Here is a 17,604-nt window from a genome sequence, read left to right on the forward strand (position 1 = left end):
AAAGTAGATGTCCTAATTGTCTTGCCAAAACTATAGTTTGTTAACAAGAAATTTGTGGAGTGGTTGAAAAATGAGTTTTAATGACTCCAAGTGTATGTAAACTTCCAACTTCAACTGTAGTTATCTTGTTTCTTCTGTATTGGTCGAAGTAGTACGGCGTGCAAGTGCTTCTCAAATGTAACATTTTATGCGTTCCACACTCTCGCCCTCACAAGAACTTACTCAAGAAAACGTCCTCGGAGAACGAACTTGGAGCATGAATGTGTGGAGCACGGTAGTATGCATATTGAGAAACACCCAGTGTCTTCACCACAATGCAATAATCTTCGAAAGTGTGTGTTTTTTTGCCTGTTGGTCTGTGTTTGCACACTTCTAGCTGTCCTGCTTGTATATGAGTGGGTTTGTGGATTTGCTAGTGTGTGTGTGTGTGTGTGTGTGTGTGTGTGTGTGTGTGTGTGTGTGTGTGTGTGTGTGTGTGTGTGTGTGTGTGTGTGTGTGTGTGTGTGTGTGTGTGTGTGTGTGTGTGTGTGTGTAGACTAGCTGGTAGTGATTGCAATCAGTGCAGCAGCAGTAGATCAGGCTGTTTCAGATGGAACCGCTTTATTTCCAGTCAGTCATGTCAGTCAGCTGGATGACTCTCTCCAAAACAATCCACTAGCAGACCCACAGCTATATGGTTTCTGTTTGGCTTGCTTTCAGCTTGGTTTACTCTCTGGCTTGCTTTCAGCTTGGTTTACTCTCTGGCTTGCTTTCAGCTTGGTTTACTCTCTGGCTTGCTTTCAGCTTGGTTTACTCTCTGGCTTGCTTTCAGCTTGGTTTACTCTGTGTATTTGGGCTGTGTTGCCCAATGTTGACCCAGTGATGCCAACAAAAAGAATTGATCATTTGCACTGGCAAACCCAGAGTGATTGTAGAGAGCGGAGGAGAGGAAAAACAAGAGAGGGACTTTGTCAGCCTAATTCCTATGCACAGTTGATTCATTGGCGTCTTCCTGAACGGCACACACACGTGACACACACAGAACTCCCTAAACCACAGAACTAGCAGTGATTCCCACTGGCTGAAATGAGATTCATCCCAAAACGTGGGATAGTCTTGTGTATTCTACAAAGTAGGTGACATGCATGTCCCTCAACTCACCTGTCTGTCGTTCACTCAGCATACTATACTTTACTGTAGAAACACGCTGTGTATTTCCAATTACATACATATAAAGGATGCGCTTGAGGCTCATACGGCACACGTCACTGTCTCTCACTCACTCACTCACTCACTCACACACGTCACACAGCCTTCTTGTGGTAATCTAATAACATTGTAAGAAATATGAATGTTTTAAATGTCAAATATTTAAACGTTATGTCCTCCCTAATTCTCTTCATTATATGGCTGTCCACCAGCCTCCCTCCAGCCTCAAGCAGAAACACAGCACTGTAGCCATGGTTATTAGATGCCAAAGATGCATGAAGGGAGAATTTGTGTGTGTTTACGCTAAAGTTGCATGAGGGGAGAATTAGTCCGCCGCTGGAGCAGCAAGAGCAAGGCATGTCTCTGTAGTTATTGTCTTTCCCTCTGTGTATTGTGTTGGCTTACTGTGTCTGTGTTTTCTCTGGTTTTCATGCTGTTTGCGGTCTCGGTATGCGTCTGTGGTGTTTGGCCTGTCTCACATGGAAAAATTGGTCTCGCAACGGCAGGATTGTGAGTTCGATTCCCAGGACCACTCATACAAAAAAAATGGATGCAGGCATGATTGGAAGTGGCTTTGGACAGAAGTGTCTGCCAATTGGTAGATATTATTATGGCTATATATGATGTTAGTGAGGGCTCTTGTAGAAGATGGTGGCATATTCATTGAGTCTAGGTGCGTCTTTGAGTGTGTGGTTGCACTTGCGTTGGTGTTCGATATTCTGTGGAGCTACTGTAGATCGTGTGTGTGTGTGTGTGTGTGTGTGTGTGTGTGTGTGTGTGTGTGTGTGTGGTGCGCTGAGGGGTAAGGATGTAATGTGTGGTCAGATGGTCAGAGGGTGAGGTGGCAGCTCATCTCTCCTGGGCAGATGGGGCCAACACAGGAAGTGCCAGTTCCTCTCCTCCCCTCAGTCACCAAGACTACTGCCATGACCATCACAGCCAGGATGGGAGAGGACTCGCACACCCACACTTTCACTGTACACAAAATGCACATGCAGAATTATGCAAAGAAATGACCACACACACTAGTTCTACAGGCACACTTCCTCTGAATTCTCACTTCCTCTACTCTCGTCCCCGTCCCCCACCTGTCTGTCTGTCTGTGTCTGGCATACTCGCGCTCTCTCTCTGTCTGTCTTTAAAGGGATACTTTAAGATTTTGGCAGTAAGGCCCTTTACCTACTTCCCCAGAGTCGGATGAACTCATGGACACTATGCTAGCTGTTACCATAGCCTTCCAGTCATTGTGCTAACGCTAGTTAGCAACTTCCTTCAAAGACATAAAAATGGTATCCACGAGATCATCTGACTGGAAAGTTTTATAATGGGCTTCATTGCCAAAATCCCAAAGTATCCCTTTAACACCCACGCACACCTCTTCTGCCTAGTGAATCATTTTCCCCCCATTGGAGTTATTTTGTCTCAAGTTGGTGTCTCCTTGAGTTGACCTTCAGAGCCACAGCCCATTAGCCTGCCACAAAGACAGTGGAGTGGTAATTCAACATTAACTAAGCCCACTCTTCCACCCCATACACAATGACAGACAACACACTCTGAGAGGAGCCATTAACATCCTGCCAGGTTGGCAGGCTTCAGAGTGGAGAGAGAGAGCGTAAAGTAGGCTGCACATCATGTTTGTATCCCCACTCTGTGGTAAATGCTCCAGAGTGGAGACGTTCAGTAGCCCCAGGTTTTCTGATCCAGCAGCCTGTGATGCTAATGCAGCCGTGTTTTTGAATGATCAGTGTTTAGTGTGGCTTCATGGGACTGCAGAGGAGGAACACAACACGCACACACCAGCACTCTGAGTACCATCCATTCATTACCTCAGACCCCCTCTGGCTCCCCCTTTCTCTCTCTGTTTATTTTTTATTTAACCTTTATTTAACTAGGCAAGTCAGTTAAGAACACATTATTATTTTCAATGACGGCCTAGGAACAGTGGGTTAACTGCCTTGTTCGGGGCAGAACGACAGATTTTTTCCTTGTCAGCTCAGGGATTCGATCTAGCAACCTTTCGGTTACTGTCCCAATGCTCTAACCACTAGGCTACCTGCCGTTGTTACACTACAACTGCCAGGGAGAAGGAAAAATGTCCAAACGTTTAAAACAATAAGCATAACGAAAGTGGTTAAAAGTTGATAGTGAATATGTTAACAAGTCCATGTGTCTCCACCTCTCCTCGTTGGTCAGAGCCCCGCGCTCTGAATGACTAGAGAACTGTTTTAGTCTCTCGCTCTCTCTCTCTCTCTCTCTCTCACTCAGCCACAGAAGAGTGCCCCGTGTGCTCTGAAACGTGTCCTCCGCTGGGCTGAACACAGAACATGATTCCTCTTGTCAACACACCTCCCTCCGCAGGAAACACTTCAGCACAATAAACCAACAGGGCCGTTTCGTCCAACACAAGCTGAGACGTAGTGCTTAGTTAAAGTTCAGGCTGAGTTCCAGTACTTCTCCCACTGCCCTCAAACATTGCCTTATAGCTTGAAGCATCCTGATCTTGCAGATCTGGGAGGAAGTTGTAGCAGCCAGGGGAGATTTGGATTGGAATCCAGCCTAGAAGTCTACTGTACTCTCATCTGTCTACAGCAACCCCCGTCGCATTCTTTCTTGTTTTGCTTCATGTCAACCGTGTGTGTGTGAGGCAGCAAGCACACACCCTCGCGTGCACACACACGCCTCCACTTTACAACAACAAGGAAACAGGTACCATTATCTGCAGGCTGAAATCTGGGGAAAAATGGAAGTGTTGTATTTGCATTTTAATTCTCTCTCAATCATGCGTGTGTTTGGTGTCGTCTGAAATTGCCTCCTGTTTTCCCCTCTTCTGTATTTATAGAGGTTCTCTGAGGCAAGCCTTGCATTCCAATCTGCCTGTTTCCACAGTATGTGGCGATGCGGCCTCTTTCTCTCCTGGTCCCTCTCTCCAGCCCCCTCTCTTTCTCGCTTGGTCTCTCTCTTCCTCTCCTCCTGGCATATCGCTCGCTCCCTCTCTTTCTCTTTCCATCTCATCCCCCCTATCTCTCGATCTGTCCCCTTTATTTTCCGTGGCTGCCAGGGGATTTTAATATGCACATATTTCTTTAGTGATGCCATATTGCAACAGAATGAGCTCTGATGCCGCTGTTGTCGCTGACCTTCCCTCCCTCCCTACCCTCTCCTATTCTCTCTGATATACCCAGCAGATTTTCATGACCATAAGATCATTCTGGCAGATGAAGGGCCTTCAGAACAAACCAACGTGTCATAGATGAATGCCTGGGTTAGAGTGAAGCCGCCTCACAATCCATCTTTATTGAGTTTACCTTCTACGGTATCAATATCTATTGTACTATCACCGTATATATCCATATGTAGGTTGAGGCGAAAACTGCTCTGCATGAAATGGATTTGTTTCGCTGTGTGACAAATCGGTCGTGACGTTGGCTGATGCATAGGTGGTATTGCTTTTATACTTCTTTCACGCATACTTGTTCACATTTATGCTCAGTCCCATCAAATTGGCTCCATTTCTTTGTATGGGTGTCCCCAGCTGGAAACAAACCCACAACCCTTGGCTTTGTAAGTGCCATCCTCTACTGACTAAAGCCACAGGACTTTGGGTCAGGCCTTTTTTCTTTTTTTACCGCGTTGGAACGTTTTAGAATCTACAACGTTTATTTCCAGCTCCATTCGTCTGCATCTGATAGAAAGATCTGGAAAGGAGCCAGGGTTTAGCCTGCTGTGATTGTACAAGAGCCCCTCCCTCCTCATTCAGACCGCAACATCAGAGGGCTGTATTAAAGCCTAGAAATAGAATGTCGACTCATCCGTCCTCATTGTGGTCTCTCTCTCCCCGGGCCTAGGTAATTGGCTCTAAATGACATGGTTGACATTTTTGAAAGCGCCATTGACTGGCAATGTGTCTGATGCCAGACACACACACACACACACACACACACACACACACACACACACACACACACACACACACACACAGCCACCTAGCAGGCCTGGCCTGGTCTTAGCCACTCTCTCATATCCATGTATACTGTAATAGGTGCCTACATAAGAGGCATACTCAAATGACCCATTCATTCCATTTGGCTCAGGGATGGAGATTGGCGTAAGAGCCTTTAGGCAGAGGACCATGGCGTCCTCTGCTATGCTGAAAACAAGCTGGTGCTATATATGTTAATCAACGAGCTGCGTTCTATGTATGAGGCGCGTGCATTACCAGTGAGACGCATACATGCGTTACTAAAGCCCCTACGTCCCTTTCAGTTGTTCTCATTTGGTTCCTATGTTGTCGATTTTGGTCGACGGTAGAGCCCCTCGGGGGTGGTTGACCTCTGACCCCTGGATAACGACGGGTCAATAGGAGTTGTCAGGAGGGCATTGGAGGGAAGCCACACCTGACCCTTAACCCCTACGGGGCCAGGAAGTCAACCGGTGCCCTTGAAACTATTATGCTGTTGGGACTGACCTTATGACCTATAGAGGAAGTTCATTTACATATAGTGGCGAGGTGATGTGGTAAAGAACACATAGGAGCCATAGGAAGGTAAAATACTTGGGCCATTCTGTTTGTCTTATAGGAATATAACGACAGGTTGAATGTACAGTTCTATAGAAATATACCACAACGCGGGGGCGGGAAATGGCTCCCTAGGCATAGCCAAGTACATAGTCACATGTCTTGTACTGTCTGTTGACTTGGCTCGTATATATGTCGAACAGAATGGCAGCAATGATATTTCAGTCTCATTCCGCCGTTCCGTTCCTCGTATGGAAATCTACTGTATAAGTGATCAGAAAACAAGCATGTCGACATGACTATAATTATCCAGGCCATCTGGAGTAGCTATGACAGTTTTGTACATGAATGTGGTGGACTCGGAGGGAACAGAATCTACTCGTTGCTGTCATCTGAGCCGTTGTGTTAATGTGAGTCTCTAGGGTGCGCAGTCATTTCACAAGTGGCAAGTAGGAGTGTGTGAGAGTGACTATTCGCGTGCCACTGACTCCATGGAAGGTGTTATTGTGGTCATTTGGCAGTTAATTTGATCTAAAGCCTCTTACTATGAAAGCGGAGGCTAGTCAGTATAGTATTTGTGGTCCGTGTGGGAATAAACCCACAACCTTGGAGTTACCAGCACCACACACCAACCAACTGAGCTATTGGAGCCTTCCCTTGAACCAGCCTTCAAGACATGCTCCAGAACTTTGGCGAATACTACGTGTTTTCTTGAAACCTCCCACTTGGGGATGGATGTGTGTCAGCGTGTAGCTGCATGTGTAATCTATGAGCAGAATGAGTGGATCACACGCACTGCAGCGTGAGAGAGGGAGCAATAACCTGGTACACGTATCTGCACATTTTGTGCCTTATTAAGCCTTTTTCAGGGGGTCCACTTTTGGCTCGTGAGCACTACTTTCAGAACTACTGGCTAAAAAGTTGTACAAAAGTACCTGAGAATCGAATATTTATGCAATTTAGCAGACACTTAGTAATGATTAGTAATGCAGGCATACATTTTGAGACCTTTGCATAAGTAGGAGAAATTAGCTATTTTGAGCAATATTACTGAAATTAATATCGTTCCATTATCTGGCCCCAGATAAGCAAATTAACAATTGACGGAGAAATGAAATGAGACTATCCGCACAACCAGGATTTGTGGGTGTTGACAGTCAATGGTGTGAAAACTTGGTGCCTCCCTGGGGATTGTGTGTGTGTGTGTGTGTGTGTGTGTCGGCTTGTTTGCCTGGAGGGCGGCAGAGAGTCCTCAGTCGGTGGTAGAGTGCTTTATCTCTCATTAGACAAGCGCTTTGATTCCATTAATTACTGACGTGCTGTTTGAGGTTCCAACCCAACCGGAAATTGAATCACTCAAATGATTTATTTATTGCCTCGACTCCTTGTGTGTATTTTCCGTGCAGTTGTTTGAGTGGTAGGCATCTACGGTTGGTGTGTTGTGGTGATTCTTCTTGGTCTTTGGACACCCTTTTTCCCCGGGCCTTCCCTTTTCCATGTTGTCGTTGTGGAATGAATACAGTCCTGTCCTGGAGGGACTGGCTCCAGTCTTTATTCTCCTGGATCGTTTGTGCTGATGAGGCTCCACTCTGATCTCGTTGAGTCAGTCCACCTGCATGGCTGATCAGTGGAGTCTCCTGTGACGGAGGGGTGAATACGTCCATCTGGCCAACAGCGCCCGGGGTGTTGAGGGGTTCTGAGACTACACACATGCGCCTACGCACACACACACTCACCCTCTGCGTCTACCCATTACACTGCTGAGCTCATCTGATTTGTTCTGTCTCTGGAGCCGAGCATCAGACTTGTGTGTGTTGTAGTGTATTTAGAGCCCTGCTCCCGTCATTGTCCTTCACTACATTTACACAGACTTGTTTTAACGCAGACAGATGGTTTTTCTAGCCTATCGACTCACCCAGCTGTCTTTCTACAATGGGGCTAGTTATGTTTCCTATTGACTGATTGGCTGTCAGCCCTATTGACCTGGCTGGTCGCGGTGCTGCGTATTGACTGATGACTCCCTCGCCGCACGCCTCCGCACTTCCTATTGGCGTTCGTCCCCCTTGCCATCGTTCATCAATGGAATGAAGATCAATGCGTCCGATCATGCCTGGCCACGCCCTCCCCCCTCTCCCCTCTGTAGACAGGAGATGACATGACCTGTGATAGAGAGGAGGAGGAGGAGAAGAAGAAGATGTTGATGTAAGTCCAGGGCCCGGCCGGCTTTTCCCAATCCATTTGTGGACATAGTTTGCCTTTGCTCCTCGGTGTATTCCTTTTGTTTCGTTCGTTCGGACTCCCTCTGTCTCCTCCCACCTCATCCTCTCCCCACCTCCCTCACATCCACCCATTTGTTCTTCCTGTACCTCTTTTCCACATATCCTTCTCCTCCTCCCTCCCACCCTCTATTCTGACCCTCTCTCCTCTCCACCTCCCTCCCATCCTCTATCCTGACCTTCTCTCCTCTCCACCTCCCTCCCATCCTCTATTCTGACCCTCTCTCTCTCGTCTCTCCACCTCCCTCCCATCCTCTATCCTGACCCTCTCTCTCCTCTCCACCTCCCTCCCATCCTCTATCCTGACCCTCTCTCTCTCGTCTCTCCACCTCCCTCCCATCCTCTATCCTGACCCCCTCTCTCTCTCGTCTCTCCACCTCCCTCCCACCCTCTATCCTGACCCTCTCTCCCTCTATGGGTTGTAATGGGAAGCTCTGTATTGGCTGGTGCCTTTGTTTCCTTTTGAGCAGAGCAGACCAACCTGCTGGTTGTGTTGTTGGTACAGCACATCATGGCAGCACATGCAGCAGCGGTCCGCTTCTACTGTCCGTGTAGGCTGCTCTGAGAGAATAATGAAATAAAAGTGTGTGTGTGAGTAATATGAGCGTTTTGGATTAGTTTAATATGTAGGCTGGGTGGGTGGATTGTATCCCAATGGATTGTGGTTGGATTGTATCTCAGGTGCAGAATTGCTGCAGGAAAAAGTTGTACGAAGCTTTTTATTGGAATTCTGTCCTGTCTGTCCGTCCGTCTGTCTGAACCTTGACTTGAGCAGGGCAGCAGGTGCTATTCAGTCAGCGGTCAGTGAATGGGGGGGGTAGAGACAGTCTAATTTAATCTAAAGTGGATTCTTGAGATGGAAAACAAAGTCAGCACAAAGCTTGGAGCTGGTTTCACTTATGTAACAATTCTGCACTCTTGACTCATCATTAATAAGGGAGAGGAGAAAGTTACAGGGGAGGAAAATGGGGGAGAGTGTTAGTGAGGGAGGGCGATCGAAGCGGGGGGGTTAGCAAGAGGAAGAATAGAGAACTAGGGACTGGGGTAGAGGGAAAGGCGAAACGGCAAGGGGGCGAAGGCGAGACGCAGTGAGGGTGAGCGAGGGTACAAAGGTGAGCATGAAAATGAGAGGGAAAAAAGTGATTAAGAGAGTGCGGGTGTCACACACTACCGACCCTAAAAGCTCTCTCTCTCTCTCTCTCTCTCTCTCTCTCTCTCTCTCTCTGCCTCTCTCTCTGCCTCTCTCTCTGCCTCTCTCTCTCTCTCTGCCTCTCTCTCTCTCTGCCTCTCTCTCTCTCTGCGTTCTCCTCTCCTCCTCCAATAGCATCGGAACATGCTGCCTCTCCGTCCGGTTAAATAATGCATCATTCTGCTCGGCTGGGCCTGTATGGAAATGGAAGGCACCACACCAGCGATACAGCCTCAATAATGCAGCAGTCATCTGAAAGGGTTATCGGGTCCTCTCATCCAGAAAAAGCTGCCCCTAACACGCACCGCAACGCTACGTTGTTGCGAACAACAAACGGAACACCCAGAACAAAAAGGTTAAGTCTCCCGGTTGGCACTGCGACAAGGGAGCCTGAAGGCGTCCGCTTGTTTCCCAGCTGAAACAGTTCCTAACAGTTTTGTGCGTGTATTATGATGACGGTCTTCGTGGTCTTTCAACGAGAGACGACTCGTTTTCATACACATTTGTTTTATTTGGGGGGAGGAATTACGCTTGCACAACTGTTTGCACATGGGTTCTTATGGGCACCGCCCCACATGTGGGCCGAAATGTGCTGCGGTTGTATGCATCCGTGCCCTCTGCACTACAGACATGTCAGAATGCATCTCTCCTCATACGCATACAATGCATCAAATATGCAGTATTTTATAGGTTAACCTTCGCCTCTGCACTTTCTTTCTCCCATGTCTAGCCATTACCCCGGTAGCACTCAAAGTTCTGCTCTCTCTCACTCTTTCTCTCTCACTCTTTCTCTCTCCCTTTTTCTTGTTCTCTCCTTTTTCTTGTTCTCTCCCTTTTTCTCTTTCTCGTTCTCGTTCTCGTTCTTCTCCTCTCGTTCTCGTTCTCGTTCTTCTCCTCTCGTTCTCGTTCTCGTTCTTCTCTCCTCTCGTTCTTCTCTCTTTCTCTCTCTTCTCTCCTCTCTTTCTCTCTCTTCTCTCCTCTCTTTCTCTCGCGGTTATGTAAGCACATCCAGTTCCTCAGAGCGCCTAGCCAGAGCCAGAGGCATCCCTCCCCTCTGGGACTCCCTGTCCTCCCTCTGAAGCCAGGCTATTACTACACTAGACCGAATACATCTCTGCCTGGATCTCTCGCCTACTAACTCTGTGGGAAAAGTACATCTATTGGACATTTTAATCTGTAACGGCCATTTTAAACTCCGTTTATGTTAGACAGGGACCATGCTGGACTCCCCATAGTCTCCAACAGCACAGTTTATGATTTAGGCTGTCTATTTCCGCCTCTGCATTCTACCGAAGTTGCCACCTTAGTGCCCCCCCCCCCCCCCCCCCCCCATATTAGTTGTGGGCACAGGGGCACAGCTCTGGTTTATAATGAACCACCAGTGAAGTCCATCCATAGATACCTGGCAGGCTGCCTCCTAGAGGTTATCCCAGAAATTAAACCTGGCTTCCCTGACTGCATCACCTCCAGACACTCAATTACTCCCCTTTAAGAATTCCCCTCCCAAAGAAAAAAAAAAGCATCTGTCTTTCAAAAAGCGAAAAGAGGCTATTTCTGCTTAGACATTTGCTGCCTTTTCCCACAGTCTTCAGGTGACAGCATAAGAGCAGGTCTGTATTCTTAACACTTCTTAGTTGGCATGCTGATTCAGGATCAGTTACTCACCTTTTAGATCATAATGAATGTGATTATATGGACAGGGTGGGGCTGATCCTAGATCCTACTTGGAGACATTTTGGGAATACAGGTCCAGGACTGCATTCAGAGCTGTAAGGTAAGGCTGTGATACTCTCTCTATTCTCTCTCTGACAGGGTGGTGGGTTCCTCTCCTAGCCACAGACAGTGCCTCTGAACAGGTTGGTCATTCACATTCGCGGCTGCTGCCAGCCACCCAACCACCTGTCATATACTGTCATGTGGAAAACAGTCCAGAGAGAAAGGGGGGCGAGGGAGAAGGATGGAGAGACGGTCTGAGACTCGTGAGTTGAAATGAATGAGGAAAAAGAAAAAGAGATGGGACTCAATTAACCTAGCAGCAACCCGGTGGAACTCAAGTGTGTTGCCATGACAAAGCCTTCTGGCCACGTAGTGGTTTCTCTCATTTTATAGTTAACACACTGAGGTGTGTGGCTGGGGGGTGGGGGAGGGAGGAGCGTCATAGAGAAAAGGCAGTGCTCCTTAGACCCCAATATTGGAGCTGAAAGTTTAATGATGCTGTAAAAGGCAGAGCCAGGGTCTGTTCTGGAACCTGTACTGACACTCCGGAGGGGACCAACTGTTGCCCATAGTTGTGTGTGCATTTTTTTAAGTTAATTTTTTTATCAAAAAGGGGCTTATGTGTTCCAACGGTCTGCCCGTCGGTGTGGCTTAATTTTAGAACATTTTAGAGGCCCCCATCTTGACGGCGTAGAGACATTGTTTGCATTTTTAAGCAGATTTCCTGCAATTCAAAAAAAATTCTCCATGGAGCTGAGACATTTTTGCAGTTTTTAAATTCCTGCAATTATAAGCATTTTACCATGGCTAATGCTGTGTTCTTTTGCTCATGGCTAATGCTGTGTTCTTTTGCTCATGGCTAATGCTGTGTTCTTTTGCTCATGGCTAATGCTGTGTTCTTTTGCTCATGGCTAATGCTGTGTTCTTTTGCTCATGGCTAATGCTGTGTTCGTTTGCTCATGGCTAATGCTGCGTTCTTTTGCTCATGGCTAATGCTGCGTTCTTTTGCTCATGGCTAATGCTGCGTTCTTTTGCTCATGGCTAATGCTGCGTTATTTTGCTCATGGCTAATGCTGCGTTATTTTGCTCATGGCTAATGCTGCGTTATTTTGCTCATGGCTAATGCTGCGTTATTTTGCTCATGGCTAATGCTGCGTTATTTTGCTCATGGCTAATGCTGCGTTCTTTTGCTCATGGCTAATGCTGCGTTCTTTTGCTCATGGCTAATGCTGCGTTCTTTTGCTCTAACATAATAACAAAACCAGTACCGCTAAAATAATTTACACTGTTTGGATTTGGCAGCACGCCCAATGGTAGAAAAGTCCTGTGTGTGTATTTTACACTCATCTGTTTGTGTCTGCTCTCATGTAGCTGTATATCTCCCCTCTCCCTCTCCGCCCTCCTCCCATTCCCTCCATCTCCCCCCTCTCCCTCTTAGTGTTGTCCTATTAGAGGGATAATGTGTGGACAATAGCTCTCCCCCTGGGTCAGTGGCCTGCCTATCCCAGTCTCCTCTCTCGCTGAGCCCCAGACCTGTTGGTCTGACTGTAGCCTGATAAGTTGCTCGGGGGTTGCAGGGTGGACACTGGAACAACGTAGATAATCCTCTCTATTGAACTTTATGGGGCTCATTTCATAATTCTCCCTTTCACTGTGACTCGGGAGGGGAATTATTATTTGTATATATATGTGTGTGTAAGGAGACTAGCACTGGCACCAGCTTAGTCTACTTCGTTGCTGCTGCTCTCACTCCTTTCAGATAAAACATGCTGTCGTACGCTCTTCAGTCTTTGGCTCTCACGTCTGTATAGAAATGTAGTTGAAAAGCGAGCCACACACACACACACACACACACACACACACACACACACACTATCGCTTAGTAAACGGCAACACAAAGAAACAAGTTCACCCTTTTACATACGCTCATACTGCCATGCTAACAGTACTGCCCCCGCATGCAATAGGAACCATTGTAGGATAAAATTTGCCTTCAGAGTATTCATTGAACAATGGCCTATTAGTATAATCCCTCCATACAGCTGTCTGTCTTCCCTCTTTTCCCTCCCTCCATCCCTTTGTCTTCACCAGTTAGTAACGTAGGGATATGAATTCAGTGTCAGCAAGGCCAAATAACTCAATTTAAACGATAGAATGAGGCACAAGTGCCTTTCAGGATGAAGAGAGCGAGAGCGGCACTTAGTAGTTAGATGGAACAAGGACTCTCTCCAGTTCATTTGTGTGTTTAGCACTAAATGCCCTTCTATTGAATGCCAGGGCTGCCTGGCTCATCACTGCTGCTGCTGGAGGAGAGGACAATTCCCCTTCGCTCTGTAGCTGAGAAATATGGGGCTTCAACAAAGGACTTCTGTCAAAGTCATAGACGTCACTGCCCTCTTTGAAATCGACAGTGTAGAATAGAAAGTTAGGTTAACGACCGTATGTTCCTTGCTTTGCTGCTTAGTCAAATTGACATCAAAGGTAGATTAGCAGTATTTTTCACTGTTTCCAAAGAGGGTTTCATACGATGTCATAAATCCTCTGATCAAATGATGTTGTACAGGTGGCCTGATGTTGTGTAATGCGTTCTCCTATCATAACCGTCTGCGTTGACTGGTTCACTTTCATCATATCCTCTTTGAAGGACACTAGGCAGCCTCATTGGATTGAAACCACAAAATTAAGATTCATGGCTTGACTCGAATATCCACATTGTTCTAAACTAAACGATAGGCAATTATTTATAAAATGACCCCCCCCCCCTGGAAATCTGTGTTTAGCTGTTGATATTGGTCACGGCCATTACATTAGTCATTAGCCACAAAGAGAAGCATGGTGTTCTCTCTCTCGCGCCTCCTCTAAAGGCCCAATAGTACGTCTAACTAGGGTGTGATTATTCCTATTAGTTATTATGATCAGAGCACGGACTTTCTGTACGCACTACTGACTGACTGATGCTTTCAGATGTCTTTGCTCTCTTTATTTAGTCTCTCTCTCATTCTCTCTGGCAATTGTCATTCTGATCCCTTTACTCTTTCTTTCACGCTTTCTCTCCCTCTCTCTCTCTGTCCCCCTTTCTCTCTTTTCTAATGCTGCTCTAAAAGGCTGTCTGTTATCAGTGACGCACAGCCAGGCCCAGGACTCTCTGTTGTGTAAAAGGGGAGAACAATACCAGTTTGAAAAAAGAGATCTCTCCAAGGATGCGAGGTACTTTCAAACTTTTTAAGCACTGTCCAAGGTGCTGACATGGCACATTATGCAAGCACCCCCATCAAAGGTTGCTAAATATCAGTGGGTTTTTATGGAAGCGCTGCTGTCCAATGTTCTAAAGTATCAGTGAAAAGGCTTGTATGCACCAAGGTTGCTATGTGTCATCCATTATTAATATTGTAGATGCACTGTCCAAGGTTCTGAAAAATCGGACAGAAACTGAAGTTGCAGTAGTCAGGCTGCCTAAATGTTAGATGGCTACTGTAGAAGAGCTGTCCAAGGTCCTGAAGAGCAGTTCTGCTGTATGTAGGTTGTCATGGCTGAGAATGTGCTGTCCAAGGTCAGGGGGTTGGGCCAGGGCTGCCCAACCCTCTTCCTGGAGTCCAACCCTAATATAACACACCTGATTCTACTTATTAGCTGCTGAACAAGACCTTAACTAGCTGAATCAGATCTGCTAAATTAGGGTTGGACTGAAAACCTACAGGACAATAGATCTCCAGGAAGAGTGTTGGGCAGCCCTGCTCGAGGGTGCTGAACCACCGCTCTAGCTGTTTGCTTTCTATGGTGCTGAAAGGAGTCTAGACTCTCAATATCCTTTGTGTCCTTAATGCCCTGGCTTGTTTTCTAGTAGCTGCTGCGTTTTAAAGTTACAGGATAAAAACATGTTGTCCTACAAGCTTAATTCCTGAACAGATGGTGTCAATGCACTTACGAAAATATGTTTTATCAGCTGGAAATAGTTGAGATTAGCCAAATCCCCAAATATAATGTGGGGTGTTATTACTTTAAGTGCAGATATTCAAGTATGTAATCACCTCATTTTCCTCTAATGGCTAGTATGTGGGTTTATGTTCTAAAGTTATGTCCAGTAAATCTCAACTACAGTGGCTTATTACCTCTTTATAAAAGTTCTCCATTTGCTTTATGAGTAGTGCGTGACCCTAGGGATTTCAATGCTCATCTCTCGTTCTGATTGTTTTAGAATGTTCAATTAAACTTCAACCCAACCCCCCCTCCCCCCCAATTGTTTTTTAAATAAACTGAATTTGGATCAATTTCTGCATTTCCTGCACTCATCTGAGATCATTTCCACACTGTCACGTAGGGCTGCACAATATGGGCAATCTATAACTTATTTTTAACATATGTTGCAACTGTGATTTGACTTGCGATTTTAGTTGGAATCATGCGAACTGTTGGAATCATGGCAAGAAATATAGATTGTTCTAATTCTATAGTTAGAAGGTTATAGTGGACACTTTGAATGCAGTGTTGTTTGACATGACAACAAATGACAATGCCAGGGAGGAGTTATTGTGACAGAGTAGGAACCAGTGTTGGTTAGTGTTTCCTAGGGGACCCTATAATCTTTGGCTGTATTAAATGTTTTCCCTTAGCTACTTCATGTAGCTAACATATTCATGTTTCGCCTATGCCTCTTTGATTTAAAATATACTGTTGCACAAACAACACATTGATTTAGGCCTACATCATCACTGGTATCAGGCTGTATAGCTAGCTACGTTTGTTCTGACTCAGTACATTTATTAGCTAGCTAGCCAGATAACTAGCGATTAGCATTAGCGGCTAACACGACTTAGCCACAACTTGCTAAGAAAAGACAAACTAGCTGTGTGCAGATGTAAGAAACACAAACTAAATGTGTAATTTATAGAACGCTTGTGGATTTATATTAAGAAGCAAAGTGGAAACGGCATCGTAAGTCATCAACATTTGTTTCATGCGCTGCATTGACCATGCAGACTGAACGCTGGGTGTCTCTGGTCGAGCAACAACAAATGCACGGTGACGGGGTGGGCATCTGTAAGTCAGCTCTGGATGCGAGTGTCTGCTTACTGACTGAAATGTCTGATGTGATGAGACCATGAGATGACGTGTGGTGTTTGATGCAGACTGGCGAGATGTAAACGACATTTGACTTCGACTAACCTAATGCTATTCTCCCCTCTTTCTTTACCGTTCTTTCTTTCAGTGGTCCTGCTGAACTCTAAAGAAACTCAGGCAGAGCTCGGTTGGACGTCGTACCCCTCCAATGGCGTGAGTGTACCAGCCTGTTATATACTTTTGAATGTGTATGTTTGTGTGTATTTCTGTGAGTTTGCGCGTGTGCATGTTTTGAATGCTTGTGCCCATGCATATCTGAAAAGGGGTGTCTGTCTGTCTGTCTGTCTCTGTCTGTCTACATCTACACTTCAGCTGGGACGATAAACCAGAAATAATCGACACCAACCATACCAATGCAGGCATACTTACCGCAGGCATTTTGCTGATGCCGTTCATTGCAATAAGTAGTTTATACTAGAGAAATGTGAAGTTTTAGCATGAAATAAGTTTGCTAATATTGGTAATTGTTAATGGGACGACTGATGGCTACAACCATCAAACTAGTAGTAGTTGAAAGGACAAGTGTGGTGCACATTAATGTTCTAAACTTAACATTCGGTTTATCGTTATCGCATCAATTTATCACAACATGGCCTGGCTCTTATCGACACTCCCTTTGTGCCACGGAGTAGTCCAGCTTGCTTCTAGCTCGAACTGAGAGCAGGTCCCCTGACCTCAGTGGGCATAGTTCCATGGAGCACTCTGCCCAAATGGACTGTGAGTGGACAGCTGTCCCCACCTCTCTGCCCCCTGTACCTTCCTCCTCCTTCCCCTCGCTCACCCTCCCTGAACCAAACAGAGCAGAGCTCGTCACTTCACGCTAATCGATGGCCTAATCCTGGACAGGATGTCACTGCACCCACCGCCAGAGACACACACAGCCACATAAATTGTCCCCTCCGCTATCGATTTGGCTTGTAAAAACCACACGCTAACTTATGAGTGACTGGAAGATAAATAATAGCCGGTGGAGGAATGTTTTTAAGAATCACTGAAGACGAAGTGGTTTTTGAAGTCACTGGCTATCATTTATCTTCCACTCATACGTTTTGTCACTGAACTATAAGACTGTGAATGATTTATCATGCTCTTTTATGAATCGATGGGGCTTCAAGTTTTTGAAGTGGAAATGAATGGACTTGTCCAATTCATATACTTCAGCCAGACTGCTGAAGTATGTGAAGCGTACCTTTTAAAGTCATTGCAGTGCAGCAGTCTTTCGTAACTCGTTGTCTGTCACCAAACCACAAGACCTAGGCTTAGATAAACTACCCCAATCCAATGTTGCTGCTATAAATCAACTTGTGGAAGCTAGATTTAGTCAATGGATGGATACAGTTCCACTGAAGCCAGCGTGCACACACACACACACACACACACACACACACACACACACACACACATACACACACACACACACATTCTGAATCATGTTGAGTCTGTGTCACCATGGACTTAGCAGCACCCAGGACCATACCATTACCAAATTGGCTGGTTTTTCAATGATAAAAGGCCATCTCCATATCCATCCTTACATTGGTCAATTGGTAAAAGTCAGACTTAAACATATTTCTTTATCGAAACTAATTGAACGCTTCCTA

At 46.0% G+C, this 17,604-nt stretch overlaps 1 protein-coding gene across 1 annotated transcript in view; it reads left to right on the forward strand.

The window, feature by feature from the left end:
• The window catches only part of LOC106588469 (ephrin type-A receptor 7), a 187,048-nt gene that overhangs the window by 18,891 nt on the left and 150,553 nt on the right, over positions 1-17,604 (forward strand). Inside the window, exon 2 of the mRNA XM_014177541.3 lies at positions 16,092-16,156. Within this exon, the coding sequence (XP_014033016.2) occupies positions 16,092-16,156 (65 nt within the window). The remainder of the gene's footprint in view (positions 1-16,091; positions 16,157-17,604) is intronic.

This window comes from Salmo salar, chromosome 27, assembly GCF_965601325.2.
Source record: "Salmo salar chromosome 27, fSalSal1, whole genome shotgun sequence".
In the NCBI taxonomy this organism is placed as follows: Eukaryota; Metazoa; Chordata; class Actinopteri; order Salmoniformes; family Salmonidae; genus Salmo; species Salmo salar.